General features: G+C 47.0%; 1 protein-coding gene across 1 annotated transcript in view; it reads left to right on the forward strand.

Annotated features, from left to right (window-relative positions):
• The window catches only part of DNAH17 (dynein axonemal heavy chain 17), a 153629-nt gene that overhangs the window by 110022 nt on the left and 25131 nt on the right, over nucleotides 1-18476 (forward strand). Inside the window, exons 58-71 of the mRNA XM_085868928.1 lie at nucleotides 71-304; nucleotides 1427-1591; nucleotides 2483-2578; nucleotides 3969-4186; nucleotides 5922-6129; nucleotides 6732-6847; nucleotides 7127-7319; nucleotides 8756-8991; nucleotides 9124-9246; nucleotides 10998-11202; nucleotides 11424-11588; nucleotides 11692-11832; nucleotides 15431-15601; nucleotides 16969-17091. Of these exons, the coding sequence (XP_085725054.1) occupies nucleotides 71-304; nucleotides 1427-1591; nucleotides 2483-2578; nucleotides 3969-4186; nucleotides 5922-6129; nucleotides 6732-6847; nucleotides 7127-7319; nucleotides 8756-8991; nucleotides 9124-9246; nucleotides 10998-11202; nucleotides 11424-11588; nucleotides 11692-11832; nucleotides 15431-15601; nucleotides 16969-17091 (2394 nt within the window). The remainder of the gene's footprint in view (nucleotides 1-70; nucleotides 305-1426; nucleotides 1592-2482; nucleotides 2579-3968; nucleotides 4187-5921; nucleotides 6130-6731; nucleotides 6848-7126; nucleotides 7320-8755; nucleotides 8992-9123; nucleotides 9247-10997; nucleotides 11203-11423; nucleotides 11589-11691; nucleotides 11833-15430; nucleotides 15602-16968; nucleotides 17092-18476) is intronic.

The raw sequence follows: 18476 nt of genomic DNA on the forward strand, positions 1-18476 counted from the left end.
TATTGTTCGAACGTAATCGTTTACCTGCAGATTTTTCTCCGTGCCCTTTATTTCTCCTTCTGATCGACAGCCGGAAATAAAGTCGTCCATCAGTCAATTCATGTCATTTGTTCACACCACGGTGAACAAGGCCTCACAAAGCTACCTCGCCATCGAACGGCGGTGCAACTACACCACGCCGAAGACCTTCCTCGAGCAAATCAAGCTGTACCAGCAGCTGCTGAACCGCAAGCGCAGTGAACTGCACGCCAGCATGGAGCGTCTCAGGAACGGTTTGGAGAAACTGCAAAGTACCGCCTCTCAGGTCCACAAAGCTAGTCCTCATGGTCGATGCACTCACCTTTGGAGTGAACACTTGACAATGACCACTCGACGGAAACAGCACCTCACTTTTGTAACAGCCACTGCAGCACAACTCTGCTCACTCGTTTTTAAAAGCATGTTGTTCACTTTCGTCCTATCTTATTGTTGGACAAGAGGGGGAAACACGATGGCATTGGGACGTGGCCATTTGTTGTGGGCCGTCCCCCTCTTGCGACAATTCTCGCGTGGCCATTGATATTAAATGGCGACGTCTTGGCCGGCCGTAAAATAGGACGTCCCAATCCACACCCTGTCGTCCCAATGCTCCCACCAGTTTTCCCGACTATTTCAACTGAAATTGATTACTGGAATTTATGGACACGAGTACACACAGTCCGTACGGAATTGGCAGGAAGGGGTCGTGTTATTATCCTCTCTGCGGTACATTTGATTACAAGAGATCAAGGTGTGTTCGGTTAGCAAGTTTCCTGCAGAGCACTCACCAAGTGGTTTAAGTGTTCAAGCAAGCTCTCTCTCTCTTCGATGGAATGACTGGCTTGGCAAGCACTAGCTCGCTGCTTGGTAACTGAACACACCCTGGGTTTAGTGTGAAACAGCAGTAGCGACGGCTTCAAAAAGGTAATCATACGTGTTTGTGGTTTATTTATAATATTTTTACCTCCGGTAGCGGTGGCCCACGAAACGTCACGGTAATCCAATTATACACGTTAACCCGGCATTTTTCCGAGGAGGAAAAACCCCTTGGAGAGAAGGGATACAATTAGGATTAATATTGACGTTATTCTATTATCATGAGTGTTGTTTTAACTTTTGTTCTTAGAAGCGGAATTGGAAAAAACGCCACGATTAGCTATCTGTACACCTTAACACGGATTTCGCCCAAGACCTAAAACCCCCTTAGGGAGAGGGACAAATGAAGTCGTTAGAACCTCCATCGTGTGACCCTCAAACCCCCCTGTCAAGTTTGGTTGAGTTTGGATTCGTAACGACCGAATGTATCGCGGTCAGACGGACAGGCAGACACCAAATTGCGTATTTTAGTCTGATTACATCAATGACACCTTCGATGCTCCTTTCCCGATGCTTTCCTTCCTCTCCCCAGGTCGATGATCTGAAAGAACGACTCGCCATTCAGGAAGTGGAACTGAAACAAAAAGATGAAGATGCTGACCAGCTTATTAAGGTTGTGGCCGTCGAAACAGACAAAGTGACTCATGAGAAAGCCATCGCTGACGCGGAGGAGTTGAAAGTCCAGGACTTCACGGAGGTACAGAATCAAACCAACGATAAAAACATGGGAATCTCGTGACCTTTTGTTTATTTGTTTTTACCAATGTGAAACAAATAAATAATTTCAGAAAATTAAGTTGATGAATCCATGTTTTTTTTCAAATTACTGATTGATTTTGCTCCGTCCCTCTGCCCCGCATGATGAGACGTTTAATTTTCTTGACGTGACGTCATTTAAGTGTTTCAGCAAAATTAGGAATTCCTCATTAGTCGTCTTTGATTGGGATGTCACATTATTATTACTCTTATTGGACCTCCAGCAAGTAATAATAAAAATAATACAAGATTTAATAAAGAAACACTGACCTCTGTACATGAGGCATTGCGATTCACAAGATGGAGACACACAGCTGGGACATGGCCAGGTCAGGTATGGGAAGATGCGCCGGAGTGGCGCGTCGCTGCAAACACTTTCCGCCGGTACTCCGGGGGTGTCCGTCTGACCATCCCCCAGGTAGATACCTGGCCCATCCCCATCTCCTTGAGATGCTGATCAACCTGCTGCAACCACGAGGCACGTGGTCGGCTCATTGGCCTCCTCCACTCACTCCTCTAAAGTACGGAGTGGGAGTGAGTGGTGGAGGCCAGTATTTGGGAAGTGAGTGGATTTTTTTTTTGGGGGGGGGAGAGTTGTCCCATTGGCTTCCTCCACTCACTCCCAAAAAGGTGATCAACCACTCCTCTAAAGTACCTTGCAGAGAGTCGTTTTCTCAAAGTGACCGCCGAACATCGGTCCAATATATCATCGTTCATAGTTTGTCATTTCACCTTGCGATACCTTGGCTTGTCTTTTAGCGTTCTGATTAATTTCTGTGACATTCTGTAATGCTGTCCTTCACAAAGTGTTGTCTTCTTCTTTTGATTGCAGGTTGTGTCAGAAAAGCAGCGTTCTTGTGAAGCTGATCTTGCTGAAGCTGAACCAGCTCTGATTGCGGCGCAGGAAGCTTTGAATACACTGAATAAGGTTGTTATTGTTCTTGTTGTTTTCCATTTTTATATTGACAGCAGGCAAAGTCACCATGACAAGAAGTTCCCCAGAGCCCTCAAGGTGTTATTTGGATTCAAGTCAGGTGTATCTTTCATGCCTCCGCCGACGAAGTCACCAGAGGCATTGTGTTTTTGGGTTGCTCGTCCGGCTGTCCGTCCGTCCACGATCGGTTTTCATTCCCGCGATAACTTAAGAACAGATTAAGGGATCTCCAGTCAAACTTGGTACAAGTATGTGTACTTGGTACAAGTACAAGAGGTCAAAGGTCAGAGGTCATGTTAAGTGAAAATTCTGTTGCCGCACTAACTTGTGAACCAGTGATGGGATTTTGACCAAACTTGACGCAAGTATGTTTAATGATGTAAAGATTGACAAATTTGATTTTGAGGTCGAAGGTCAAAGGCCATGTTTGGTAAAAAATGTGAATATTGAGCACAGCCGAAGGGATTCAAATCAAAATTGGTACAAGTATGTATAACGATGTAATAACACGTTTCGTCTTCACCATTTTGTTGTGCCGATGAAACCGTCAAAGCGCATTTTTGTTGTACTGCCCAGGACTGGCGTTCATGTGGATATGTGAAAAGCCTCACGATGACCATTTCACATTGCCCCCTTGAGGTTGCTGGTACATGATAACAAGCTTTGATGATCTCTCCCATCGTCCTCCCTTCTCTTTCGTTGTGTAAAACCTCCCTGATCTCTCCACAACTTCGTAACAGCTGATGTGATGATGTTTCTGAGTTTATGCAGGTTATTCACCCCCCCCCCCCCCCAGCGTCGAAGAACTTCATCTTGATATCCTTTTACCGAACACATTTCTCCACTGCACTCACAATTGGGGCACCACTTATTCCCAGACATAGCTTTGAGGTGGGGAAACTTTTCACCATTTCCTGGTTGCTGGGGGCACAGCCTTGCCAATGATGCAGTGCCTCCTTGAAGGTTAGAGCAGAAATTTCTAATTTGGCAAGGGTGCAGTCACGAAGGACACTTTGGGGTCTTTGACGTCTACCAACTACTGCCGGCAGACAGGACACCCAGTTTAACGTCCATCCGATGGCCGGCACACACATTTTTGAATCGCCGTGCCCGTGAAACATCAGGATGACAGTTTATACCTGGGTCGATATTCATACCCAGGCGAGACAGCTTGGAGGTGAATGTATACACCTCTCAGGCCGAGGCTATCCTACTAGACCCTTCTTCGCTGCAAACAGCACAAATAACCTCCCTGACCTTGACGCCTTTCCTATTCGTTCATTATCTGGAGCTACACCAAATGGACAGGGCCCGAAGTCATCTGCTTTCAAACTGAATTGCATTTGTGGACTCCATAATCTTGCATCGTTTAACACTTTTGCAGAACAACCTGACAGAGCTCAAGTCATTCGGTGCCCCTCCTGCAGCCGTCGTCAACGTGGCCGCCGCAGTCATGATCTTGCTCGCTCCAAAAGGGAAGGTGCCCAAGGATCGCAGCTGGAAGGCATCCAAAATTGGTATGGCAAAGGTCGATGCCTTTCTTGATAGTCTCATAAACTACGACAAGGAGCACATCCCAGACACGTGCCTCAAGGCTGTGCAGTGAGTATGTTTTTGAACAGTTTGCGCACACTTCATATAATTTCATGAATTGCTTCATTTCCCACACTCCTGATGTTAATACTGCCCGGGAATCCTGACACACAATCTTGCTTTCCCTTATGTGCAGATTCATCCCATCTCGTCCACAGCCGTCATACCCATCCTCTTGCCCCTGGTACCCAGAATCCTGTGGTGAGGCAGTTGCCTTCAAACATTTTGCCTTCTCTTCGTGGAAAGCGAATCCGACCGAAGGCAATGTCAGATCATTCCACAAAGCCCGGAACAAGTGTGCGTCCACTCAAAGGAAAGCCCGAAAGCATCATCCGGCCCACATAAAGACTGAACTCTCAAACCTGTCCCCTTCTTCGAAGACCTGGTGGCGCCTTGTTGAGTCTGTCTCTGGTGTACGTGCCCCTGCCATCCATCCCTTCACTCACGACAAATGGCATCACAGCCGACGACGCTCACGAGAAGGATGAATGCCTCAATTCTGTGTTTGCTTCCAAATCTTGCATCCACAACCTGTCACTCGCTGCACCTGCAATAACCTGTCGTACCCCCAACTGCTCCTGGGCACTGTCTTTCCCACTTGAGAAGGTGGAGAGGTTTCTCGGAAACCTCGACTCCGATTGTAATGGATTATAATCCTCTTTCTGCTCTGGTCACTCGATCGTTCTCTCTGGGTCAGTTCACGTCTTCCTGGAAGGTATACAACATCACTGCCACTGCAACACACAAACATGGTGTAAAAATACGCATCCTCTTAACTCCAGGCCCATTATTTTGCTTCCACTTATTTATAAGATTGGTCGTGAAATATATCGCAGTTGACATCAAACCATTCCTTTTCCTCCGACACCATGAGATCTCAGACCATTATTGAAGTTTCAAATCCGGCCATTCTACCCTGGACGTGCTGCTTCTACTTTCCCAACAACGGAAGGAAGCCTTCGATCTCAGACATGAGATCTTTTTTTCATTCCATTGAAAACCCTGCCTGTCGCTTTGCTGATGATTCCACCCTCTCGAGCATTTGATAAAGTCAGGCACCCTGACTTGATCTCCAAACTCTCTGCCTATGGTATCTAAAGCCTCCTCCTCTCATGGCTCACTGACTTCCTCAACTCCCGTCGTAAGTTTGTCGCTTTCAGCAGGATCCTCCAATCTTCTCTCCCTGTCAAGGTTGGAGTGCCCCAAGGCAGTGTCTTGTGGCCCAGTCCTGTTGCTCATCTTCATCAATGATCTTTCCGATTCCCTTGAAAATGCTGCCTGATCTCTTTGCCGATGGTTCCACTCTCTGCCGCGTCATTTCTCATCCTTCGGGTCGACAAGCAGCAGCTTCTTCCCTCTCCGTAGATCTTGATATCGAGAATCAGGAGTTGGTACAACACCGGAATGTGTATCTCAATCCAGACAAATCGCACACACCTCCATGTCTCTCCGAAAGGACTCCTCTGCCATCCCCACTTTCCAGTCCCTCTTCTTACTGTGTTTCGTTCAGCTCGTGTGATGCTTTTTCTCCCACACGTGTCCGTATCCCCATTCCCCTTGGTCTCACTCTCTCACTTTTACAATGATGTTGGTGTTTCCCTCCTTTTGTTTCCTTCCATTTTGTTGCGAGCTCTTCCACACGCCTCCATCACGTGTACGTACAATAAATAAATGTCACCTTGTTCTTCTCTTCCACTTCCACTGACGTTGTCTGAAACGTGTTTGTTGCACTGACGTACACCAGGCCGTACTTGGACAAGAAAGAATTTGATCCCGACTTCATCAAGGCCAAATCCTTGGCTGCAGCGGGCCTTTGCTCCTGGGCCATAAACATCGTTCTGTTTTATAATGTCTACTGCAATGTGGAACCGAAGAGAAAAGCACTCGAGGAAGCAAACACTGACCTGGCAGCTGCAAAGGATGCACTGGCGACGCTCAAAACCAAGATCGCGGTACGTTCTGTGTGTCCACGCACGACTACGTGCTCACGTGCACGTACACCTGTCGGTGGTCTGCGTGAACCATGAACGTTCACACATGTCACGTGGATGTGAACAAGAATGCATTTTGATTATTTTATAGCAGTGACTGAATAATTATATATATATATATATATATATATATATATATATATATATATATATATATATATATATATATATATATATATATATATATATATGCCTGGTGTTGGCGCAGTGGTTAGGGCAGTGGCTTGGGATCCAAAAGGTCCTGACTTCAAGCCCCGTTGGACCACTGAATTAATACACCAGGGGGTTTACTCAGCCTGCCATCCTTCCGAGGTCGGCGAAATGAGTACCAGTATACTGGGCCGGTGTATACCCCGATTAAAATAGGATACCATATCCCTGTGTCGTAAGAGGCGACCAGGGTTGCGTCAGGAAGGGCATCCGGCGTAAAACATGTGCCAAATCACTATGCGGATCATACGGATGATCCGCTGTGGCGACCCCTAACGGGAGCAGCCGAAAGAAGAAGAAGAAGAAGATATATATATATATATATTTTTAATAAATGCTTCTTTAATTGCCAGGAACTGGATGCAAATCTCGCCAAGCTGAAGGCTCAGTTTGACCAAGCAACGGAAGAAAAACTTAAATGTAAGAAGGACGCCGATGCCACGACCGCTACAATTAACCTTGCCAACAGGTAAACCCATCAAGCTCTTTGGAATTTTGCCTTTTGACTTGGAAGTGGCAATTATCATATTGTCTAGAGGTGTGTGTGTGTGTGTGTGTGTGTGTGTGTGTGTGTGTGTGTGTGTGTGTGTGTGTGTGTGTGTGTGTGTGTGTGTGTGTGTGTGTGTGTGTGTGTGTGTGTGTGTGTGCGTCCATGTTTTAAAAAATGTTTTTGTCTGAATGGTTCAGGCTCCTGTTGTGCAGAATTTTCCGCTTGTTTGTGATTTGTTTGACATGTTGTCCCCCGCAGGCTGGTAAGTGGCCTTGCATCGGAGAATGTGCGTTGGGCTGAGGCCGTGCAGGGTTTTCAGGATCAAGAGAACACTCTCTGTGGGGATGTGCTTCTCGTCACGGCTTTCTGCTCATACCTGGGTTATTTCACTCGAAACTATCGCACAGATCTCGTCGATGAACAATGGCTGCCTTTTCTCAACAAACTTGAGGTTTGCGCGGTGCAGGTTTCACTCGGAAGGAATCATCATTCATTTACTGATTATTATCTTTACACACAAAATCAAATTTTGCAGTTTACACGCACTTTATGTCTTCCTTATGTCCAGTCTCGAATTAATTAAAAACTATAAGGACGCTCTTCGACATTGTGACGTCAGCAGATATTCCTCCGCCCACATTATGACATCATTATACATACTAGTAACACGTTTGATTTATATCCCTGAATCCAGATTCAAAAAATTAAATAATTCTGGCTGCCAGACCACGTGACCGATTAATTACTCGTGAACACCCTGGTGTTCCCAAGGCTTGGGGAACATGCGGGTGAAGTTTCCCCTCAATCTGTCAAGCTGTTCTGGAGAAGGAAGATTTTTAAACACTTATTCTTCAATAAATCAAAGCTGCCAAATCATGTCATGTATGACGTCATCGGTGCAGAAATTTTTTGTTCCTCGTGGATAGGCAATCATACCTGGAAAGTTTTGCCTCGATCAGTTTAGCCGTTTTTGGAGGTTTTTTGAAAGTTTTTATGCAAAAACAAGACGACTGCTGAACCACGTGACCGATGACGTCACCAAAAATCTGTGGACCATTTTATCCATAGATGACCCTCAAAAAATTTTTAGCCCAAGATCCCTGGAACACTCAAAATTTTTCACCGATTGGATAAGAGCATTCGACGTGTGCAATTATGACGTCATAACGAAGCCATTTTTCCCCCTTGGTGCGGTTTCTCAGGGAGAGGTCCAAAGTTTTTTTCCTATGACGTGAACGATGACATCATAATTATGATTAAAATATTCTGCATGAGCAGTCGCTCTGATGGTGAAAATTTTGGACAAACAGACAAACGCTCTGATGGACAAAGAGACAAACGGACCCAAATGCAATACCCTCTCTGGCGAGGGCAATCAGCATGGACGTACGGACGGATGGGCGGACAACCCTAAAACATAATGCCTCGAATGACTTCGTCAGCGGAGGCATAAAAATATAATCACCTGAGCCCGAGGACAAAACTCAGGTGCAACGTTTCCAGCGAGTCTTCGTCCAGCAGTATGTCCGCATTGTGCACGAGGTGTTAAATTCGAGGAGGTGTGGGGGAAGGAAGGAAGGCGAATGGTACAAAATCAAAGGGAAATTAGTTACCTCTCATGTGGGTGACAGAATGGAAGTCTTTTGTTCATGGCTGGATCATGTAATTTTATCCATCTTTACCTGAAGTACATCGAGTTGACATGTGTGCGACTTTTTAACTGTGAATCTGAAATCTGAAATTCGTATTTATTGTTGTGAACTCATCAAGTTCAATTGTTTTTCTTGTCAGACCCTACCTCTTGCCAACCAAGGTCAATGTGTAAGCTTCCAGTGATAACCTATGAAGCCCCCGTCCGCACCGCATCCCTCACTTCCCAACTCGCAGGTACCTATTCCAATGCTCCCAGGCCTCGACCCACTGACTTTGCTGACTGATGATGCAGAAATCGCTTCCTGGAGTAACCAGGGCTTGCCAAGCGACCGTATGTCCATTGAGAACGCCTCGGTGCTGTGCAGCACTCAGCGCTGGCCACTTCTCGTGGACCCCCAGCTGCAAGGACTCAAGTGGATAAAGAACAAGTTTGGCAGCCAGCTGAGAATCATTCGCCTCGGCCAGCATGGGTAAATGAAAGTGCATCTCGGTTCAGATGTGACCGTCGTCTGAGCTCCCTCACAAAATGTTTTTTTTTGATGAAGCGGATCACATTGTTGTGCAGTCATTCCTTCGATTTGCCTTTCTCTGCCTGTCACAAGATACCTGGAGAGTGTGGAGAGAGCGGTGTCCGATGGGGCCACCCTGCTCATCGAGAACATCGAGGAGACGATCGATGCCGTGCTGGACCCTCTGCTGGCTCGAAATACAATCAAGAAGGGAAAGTACGTGGTCACGAGACCACCCTCACCAGACCAATCTATTATCTTATAGATAATTTGCGCCAATCTGTCTGTCCGTCCGTCCGTTTGGGGCGGGGCTTCCGACATTCAAGGACGGGCTTCAAAATCGACTCGCCGCCATTTTGTTCGCTTCTCTTAAATCTTTAATTTTAAAAATGTCCTTTTGTATGCTGCACACGAACGAAAAGAGTAATTTCAGTTTTCAGTGGACAGAAGGGTGCCCACATCCACCGCCGACAACACTTTTTCCCAGTGACTGTATTCTTCGACAGTCGTCACAATATAGCATCGTAAAAGTAAAGTATCATTTCAAACAATCAATGGCATTGCATTTGTTCTTTTATGGCCTGCCAGGATAGCTTAGACTCTCAAAGGATTGCACATTCGGCATTGAGCTACCTTGCCAGGGTTGGAATCGATCAATCGGAGAGACGTGAAACCGGAGGACGTGACGCGTTGCGTTTGGAACTGCCATTTCCAAAATGAATAAAAGAATGAGGCAACAGAATGAAACAGCCGATGAATGTCATAATAGACTTGCACAAGAAGCGGAAAGAAAAAGAATGAGGCGGGAGAATGAAACGGATAATGTCTGATCCGCCGCTCATTTTCGGCCTTTCAAATCAGAACCATCCCCGACTGCAAGGCGGTCCTGAGATTTATGAAAGAGCAGGAAATCCACATGGGATTAAGGACTACCCAAATTCATCCACCGCTGCTATGTTTGGACGCTTGACGTATATAGAGCCTCACGGCTCTGAAAACACCATTAAACAACAACGACGAAGAAGAAGAAGAATGAGACAGCTGATGAACTTCAACAGAGTCTTGCACGAACTCAAGCTGTCCAAATGTCATACATTTCTGTGCCCGTGGGTTTCCCATGGGTGCCCCACTGGTACGAGTAGAATGCGAACCATGGTGTCTGTCCGTGCGTTCGTCTGTCTCCCATTTCCGGCAGATTTCGCAAGCAGGATGTTTTGCCCTTTTTTTTTAGACAAATTCAACCTCCGCTGCCCAATGTTGCACCACCGTTTAACAGCGGCGGTAGAAGTAGCTCAGAGCATCGGCTCTGAATGAAACCACCAGAGTCCAATTTTTTTTTTAAATAGCGAGTTTTGGAACAAAAATAAATAGAAAAAAATTGTTTTCCATTGTGTTTTGTTCTTGTGTGTGGCAGTTTGGCTGCCAGGTAGCTTTCATTTCTTGGAAGTGATGCTGATGCTGTGCCTCTATCAGTACACTGGTACTCACTTTGCCAGCCTTGGAAAGATGACAGGCTGAGTCAACCCCACCTGGTGTTAATTCAGCAGCCAATGGGGCTCAAACTCAAGACCCAAGGATCCTAAGCCAGCTACCCTAACCACTAAGGCAACACCCTGCTATAAAAAAATCTAAAGGTGAAAAATAGATTTTGAATCACCAGTGAAGAAAAATAGAACAAAAAAAATAAAGGGAAAAAATAGCAACCACTTTGGTGTGACGAAAACAAAGAATAGAAAAATAGTGAAAAAATAGGAACAAATCTGGAGTAAAAAACACACGGTCCAGGAAAATAGTGAAAAAAGTCAAGCTCAATGATGCCAGAAGATTTGAGTAACACCTGGTCATGACAACAGACACCATCAATGTGCTAACAGTAAATACCACAACGGAAACATTTATGCCGTTCATTCGTTCACAAATGATGAACAATGACAGCGGCAACGGCCTTGCTTTCATTCCATTAACAGATACATAAAAATCGGAGATCGAGAGGTGTCATACCACCCAAGCTTCAGACTCCTGCTGCACACGAAGCTGGCAAACCCCCACTACCAGCCCGAACTGCAGGCTCAGTGCACGCTCATAAACTTCCTCGTCACTCGTGCCGGCCTTGAAGAACAGCTGCTTGCTACAGTGGTAGCCAAAGAGAGACCGGATCTTGAGGAACTCAAGGTCAGAAAACGTGCTTAAGGAAGTATACCTCTCAAAGTGACTCCTATCTCCATCAAAACGCAGTATTTCAAAAGAACAACTGTTTGAATCATTGAAACTTCTTGTGATGCTGAATTGTATTGAGATCGATGCTAAAAAAAAAAAACATTTTCCTCTTCTTTGCGTCAACTTTTAGCCTTTCACAGAGTCAGAGTGTAACAGTGTGTTCCGGTATGATTCAGGCCAACCTCACAAAACAGCAGAATGACTTCAAGATCTCTCTGAAGCAGCTGGAGGACTCTTTGCTGGCCAAGTTATCTGCCGCTTCTGGGAACTTCCTGGGTGACACAGAGCTTGTCGAGAATCTAGAAAGTACAAAGAACACTGCGACTGAGATCGAGAAAAAGGTATGGAAGAAGATTTGGATTATTTATTTGTTCTTTTACGAGTAGCCATCAATCATGATCTGTTTTCGGTGTTATCGGTGAGCAAATGTGGGCTACCTCGCAGGTTGCAGAAGCGAAGGCCACGGAAGTGAAGATTAACGAGGCTCGGGAATTCTACAGGCCAGCAGCAATACGCGCCTCGCTTCTTTACTTCATCCTGAATGATCTGAACAAAATCAATCCCATCTACCAGTTTTCCCTTAAGGTATGTGCATTTGTATCCTTGTCATCCCAATGGAAGTACACCTAAAATTGAGTCGATTGGTTATATCGAGACACCAGACGATTATATCAGTCAGAGACCCAGACTTCCAAATATACTGAACAAAAATATAAACGCACCAAGCGCAAAAATATAAACGCACCAAGCGCAAAAATATAAACGCAGCAAGCGATTGTTACTATTTTACCTCGAACTCATTATTACTAAATCTTCACAACAATTTGGTTATAAAATCCATGACAATTGAGCATTAAATTTCAAAGAGTTCCTTGAGAATTCTGGCGACAGTCTTTGCGGTACAACAGCCGACACAACCGAGGTGTCACTGTTAGAGTTCACACAGTCAGTAGCGGGTGTGTCCACCGTTGGCGTCGCGCAGAGCGGTGCATCTCCGGCGCATGGACATCACCAGATTATCGATGGTGGCCTGAGGGATGTTTTCCCATTCCTCCTGGAGAGCCACACGGAGCTGGCGGACGTTCTCTGGGACTGCGTAACGTTGTCGTACGCGTCGATCAAGAACGTCCCAAAGGTGCTCGAAGGGCGACATGTCGGGAGAATATGGAGGCCAGTCGAGGACATCAATGTCCTCCTCACCGAGGAAGTCCATGCAGATCCTGGCAACATGGGGGCGAGCATTGTCGTGCTGAAACGTCACATGGTGAAGGCGCACAAACGGTACGATGATGGGTCTGAGTATCTCGTCCCTGTACCGCTGCCCGTTCAAGTTGCCTTCAATGAAATGAAGCCGAGTGCGCTCTCCATGGCATATGCCTGCCCACACCATAACACTGGCACCACCGTGTGACACCCGACGAAGGACATTGGCGTCAGTGTAGCGCTCCCCAGCCCGACGCCAGACGCGGAGTCCGCCATCAGCCCGATACAGCTGGAACCGCGACTCATCGGTGAACAGCACTCTCCTCCATCGTGCGAGGGTCCAGCGCAAGTGAACATTGGCCCAGTTCAGTCGGGTCTGACGCCGGACTGCAGTGAGGGCGAGTCCCCGGTGTGGTCGACGGGCTCGGAGGTTGGCCTCCCTCAAGGGGTTACGCACCGTCTGGGCTGAAATGCGCCTGTTATGCAGCCCGACAGTGTCATCGGCAGTCCTCGTGGCCGGTCGGAGTCGATCCCGGAGATGTTGCAGCCTCATGTGATGATCCTGACCGGCGGTGGTCACACGTGGTCGCCGGGCATGTGGGCGGTTCACGGTGCTTCCAGTCTCTCTGAGGCGCGTTCTCAGGCGGCTAATGGTGGAGTGGTGGACATTGAAGTGTGCTGCAACGGCCCGTACTGACGTCCCAGCATTCAGCATGCCAATGGCGCGCTCCCTCAAGATTTGTGACATCTGTGGCATGTTGACATTTGGCACCAGTCCACATTTTGCCACATTTTGGGGAGGCCTTTTATAGGGCAAGCTATAGGGAGTGTTTGTGTCCTGGTCACGCTCACTGACCATCATTCTGTCAAGCCCCATGGTACTCATCGGAAGGATTACTCAACGTGTGAGTCCACACACTCAGAGTGGTCAATTTCAATGGGAACATCTGTCTTGAGCAAAACAAAGGAACCATTGCTCAAACATATCATCGGTTTGACCATTTTCCCATAATGGCAATCTTGACTTAGATATTTAGGTTGGTGCGTTTATATTTTTGTTCAGTATATATATGGCCGAGGCTCGTGAAAGAGTAAGTACACTGAACGGATCAGGACGTAACAAACAAAAAACAGGACTCTAAACACGCATGGGGTGGACAAGACGGACACAGAGGATGCATGGGGTGGACAAGTTGGACACAGGATGCATGGGGTGGACAAGATTGACACACAGGATGCATGAGATGGACAAGATGGACACAGAGGATGTATGAGATGGACAAGATGGACACAGAGGATGCATGGGGTGGACAAGATGGACACACAGGATGCATGGGGTGGACAAGATGGGCACAGAGGATGCATGAGATGGAGAAGATGGACACCGAGGATGCATGAGATGGACAAGATGGACACAGAGGATGTATGAGATGGACAAGATGGACACAGAGGATGTATGAGATGGACAAGATGGACACAGAGGATGCATGAGATGGACAAGATGGACACAGAGGATGTATGAGATAGACAAGATGGACAGAGAGGATGCATGAGATGGACAAGATGTACACAGAGGATGTATGAGATGGACAAGATGGACACAGAGGATGCATGGGGTGGACAAGATGGACACACAGGATGCATGGGGTGGACAAGATGGGCACAGAGGATGCATGAGATGGACAAGATGGACACCGAGGATGCATGAGATGGACAAGATGGGTGCAGAAGAAAACTCGAAGGCGGGAACATTGGAAAAAGGAGGGATTTGTGTGGGGTTAACGAGGGTAGAAAGAAATGATAGTTTTGGATTGGAGACGATATAAGATGGTGGTGAACAGTTGTCTTGAAGACCTGTTGGGGAGAATGAGACTGAAGAGAATGTGGAAGTTGATTCCACAGGTGGGAAAAAGAGTAATGAATGAGAGGAGATGAGCAGTGGTCCTGGATTTGGGTAGTTACACCAGAAGTTGGTTGATGGTGGACCGTGTGTGCCCTGCAGAAACCTGGGGTGGGATGTGGGTTGGGGGGGGCATGGAAAGAGAAGAGGGTGCAAGACCAGAAAGGAGGCAGTGGAAGACAGATAGACCACCGACCTGTCAGCGATGGCGAAGTGATTGGCCGATAGATTCAGCTTCATCGTGGGAGATGACGATGATTTTGAAGGACTTTCTTTCCACGGCGACAAGCTAAGCATGAGGTGGTGGGGGCGGGGGGGTCAGCCCATATGGGAGAGCAGTACTCCATGATGCTGGGGTTGAAGGTCTTGTCGGTGGATCGTAAGATAGTTTTTCAGGTGTGCCAAGGAACGACGTTGGATGCCCAGTCGGCTGCTGGCTTTGGAGGCCAACTTTGAAATGTGGTTTACCCAAGAAAGATCATGGCTGATATTGAGATCCAGGAGTTTGAATGACTGAACTTCCTAAAGAGGATTGTTAATAAACTAGATCGAAGAGTTTGCCAGATGATCTGTTCGGAGAAATCGAGAGAGAGAGAGAGAGTGAGAGTGAGAGTGTGACGATTCCAATTATTTTGATCCCCACCACCTCCTTTGATGATTTTATCTTCACCCTCAGGCAGGGGTTGACTTAGTGGTTATGGTGGCTGGCTTGGGATCCTCGGGTCCTGAGTTCAAGGCCTGTTTTCCGCTGAATTAACACCAAGTGGGGTTAACTCAGCCTGTCATCCTTAGACTCAGCCTGAACGGACAGGTTATATGAGGACTGAAAACCGAGGACGGGAGAGTCGGATTGGAGGGTAGTGAAGAAGATGAGGTGGCTGAGAAAGAGACAGGGACAGCAAAGGAGTGCAGCGAAAACGAGGCCCCCGGTTTAGAGTGCGGACGAGTCAAAGACCTGATGGATTTTTAACGTTTTGTTTTTTAAGTCCAGTATGTACTCCATTTAAAATGACCGATAACGGATCCTTTGTTACACATCACGAGATTGTAATACTTTCATTCTTTTTTCACTCTTTGCAGGCATTCAAAGTCGTGTTTGAGAAAGCTATAGAATGGGCAGAGCAAGCTGAGGAAGTTGTTCAGCGTGTTACCAATTTGATTGAGGAGGTGACCTTTTCTGTGTTCAACTACACGAGCCGTGGACTATTTGAACGTGACAAGCTCATCTTCACCGCACAAGTCACATTTCAGGTGAGCTCGTTGTGCTGCTTGAGTTACCCCTTGTGGAACACTTCTATCATTGGTATTTCTTCATGAACCACAATATTATTTGGAGCAATAAACAAATGGCTCCATGTTTGCTTCAAAAGGCTGAATGCCGAAACTCCTTGTTTGCTTCAAAATCTTGTGTCCGAAACCCATCGCTTTCTGTACCCACCTTACCCAGTCGCACCCAACTGTCCCTGGACTCTATGTCCTTTTCTCCCGACAAGGTGGAGAGTTTATTGTCACACCTCGACTCAGATTCTGCAACCGGTTCAGACGGCATCAGCCTGCTCTTCTCCTCTTGCTCACATATCAGATCCCGAGACATATCACGTGCTTTCAATACGGTTTGGCACCCCGCCCTGCTCACCAAACTCTCTTCCTTTGGTGTCCAACACCATCTCCACTCATGGCTCGCAGACTTTCTCTCTTGTCGCAGTCAACGTGTGGCCCTGAATGGAGTTCTTTCATCCCCTCTTCCTGTCCAGACTGGAGTTCCTCAATTCAGTGTTCTGGGCCCTGTTCTTTTTCTGGTTTTCATCAATGATCTCTCCGACTCTCTGGAAAATCCTCTTTATCTATTTGCTGATGACTCCACCCTCTGCCGTACCATCTGTCATCCCTCAGACTGGCAAGCAGCAGCTTCTTCGCTCTCTGCAGATCTGGATAAGCTGGTCCAACATGTGGAACTGGACTGGTTGCAGAATCACAAGCCGGTCCAACACGTGGAACAAGCTGGTCTTTCAATCCTGAAAAATCTCACACTCTCACTGTCTCTCCGAAAGGACCGTCTGGAAACCCCACCCCCCCCCCCCACTTCCCCATCTAAAGATAACAAAAAACAATGACCTCAACCATCGAAGATTCGGTGTTCTTCCATGATAAATGATGAGAAATTAGTTGTGTGGTGGGGAGGGGGAAGGGGGCCGAAATGGGACACTCGAGGGTGTTCGATCGGGAGAATCTTCTTCTTCTTTCGGCTGCTCCCGTTAGGGGTCGCCACAGCGGATCATCCGTATGATCCGCATAGTGATTTGGCACATGTTTTACGCCGGATGCCCTTCCTGACGCAACCCTGGTCGCCTCTTACGACACAGGGATATGGTACACCTATTTTAACCGGGGTATACACCGGCCCAGTACACTGATACTCACTTCGCCGACCTCGGAAGGATGACAGGCTGAGTCAACCCCGTAGTGTATTAATTAAGTGGCCCAACGGGGCTTGAACTCAGGACCTTTTGGATCCCAAGCCGCTGCCCTAACCACTGCGCCAACACCAGGCTCATGTGTTCGATCGGGAGAATAAAGAGTTCATTAATTCTGCGATGATTCTTATGTTCCCAACACAGGTCCTCCTGATGAAACAGGATATCAGTGCAGCGGAACTTGATTTCCTGCTTCGGTTTCCCGCCAAAGCTGGCTTGAACTCTCCAGTTGATTTCATATCCAACCAAGGTTGGGGAGGAATCAAGGTATGTTGCACACAAAAAGGCAGCCATTCCTTATTTTGTTGCCTCGTATTTCCCCCTCCAATTTAAACTCCCTCATATTAAATTAATTAATGGTTTCTGCTCATTTGATCAATTTAGCTGCAAGTAACAATGGACCGTGGGTTTTGTGAAAAGACCGTCTGGGCAACCCTCCCATCTACCTCCGTAACAATCCTCTTGAAGATTTTTCGTCTTCACTATCAGCCATGATCTTTGTTGTGCCAATCACATCTCGAAGTTGGGCTCCCAAGACCAGTTGCCAACTGTGCATCCTGCGTCATACAAAATCTTTCCCTGGCACACCTGAACTTTTATCTACCGAAAAGGCTTCTCATCTGCAGCTTCATGGAGCACTGCCCTCCCCTCTGGGCTGGCTCCCCTGCCTCAGGTCTTGCTCAGCTTGAAGCCTGTGACATCAAGGCCCTCAAGATCATTGGAATCTCCTGCGATGAAGCTGAGTCTCTGGACCTATCACTTCGCTATCACAGACAGGTCGGTGGTCTCTCTGTCTGACACCGCCTCCTTTTTGCTCTTGCTCCCTCTGCCGTTTCTGTGCTCTGATTTGCTGTCAGTCTCCATATTTGCTGTCTCCTTGATTCCCACAGCGATTGTCATACTTTGATCAACATGATGTTTATTCATTCCATCATGTCTCGAACAACAGCCGAAGAGATCTGTACTTTGGTCAGAGGAGCCAAACAGGGCAGATGAGGAACTACTGATCAGATTGGATGGAAAGTTGGTCTCTACCATGTCCAGAAAGGGAGGACACAACATGTGCACAAATTGGGAAGGCCACAAATTGTCTGAAAATTGTCTGAAAATTGTCTGAAGCGGGGGAATGAACTCTCAAGGTAAACTGTGATTCACCACCAAGGGTGAGGTCTCTACTGTTGATGGAAAAGCAGAAGAGTCAGAATTAAGAGTCAGGGCCAGTTCAGAGAGGAACGTTTCTGCTCAACACACAATGTCTGGAGAAGAGACAACAACTTGAATGAAGAGATTGGTGATGTGAGACCAGATTCCTCAAATGTGAGAGGTCCATCCTGTTAAGGTATGGGGAGGAATAAGAGCTGAAATGGTGTGAAGGGGGGGAAGGTGGTGAGGGGTTGTTGGTGAGAGAGATGCAGTGGCTGTTTCATATCGGGCAGGTTAACCGCCATGTGGTTACACTCACTGAAAGTCAGATTCCAATTCAGATCGCATCCCAATCTCAGAAATATGGAGGCACACATTGTGGAAGAGACCCATAACGATGGAGCAACTGGAAGATTCAGCTGTGGGTGGCAAAGAATAGGAAATACTTGAACACAAGGCAGGGGTAAGGAAATGGGGAAAGTATAGAGAAAGGAAATGATATTTTTAAT

Source organism: Eptatretus burgeri, unplaced genomic scaffold, assembly GCF_056783735.1.
Source record: "Eptatretus burgeri isolate ZD-2024b unplaced genomic scaffold, Ebu_testis_v1 Ebu_testis_scaffold_3194, whole genome shotgun sequence".
NCBI classification, from domain to species: Eukaryota; Metazoa; Chordata; class Myxini; order Myxiniformes; family Myxinidae; genus Eptatretus; species Eptatretus burgeri.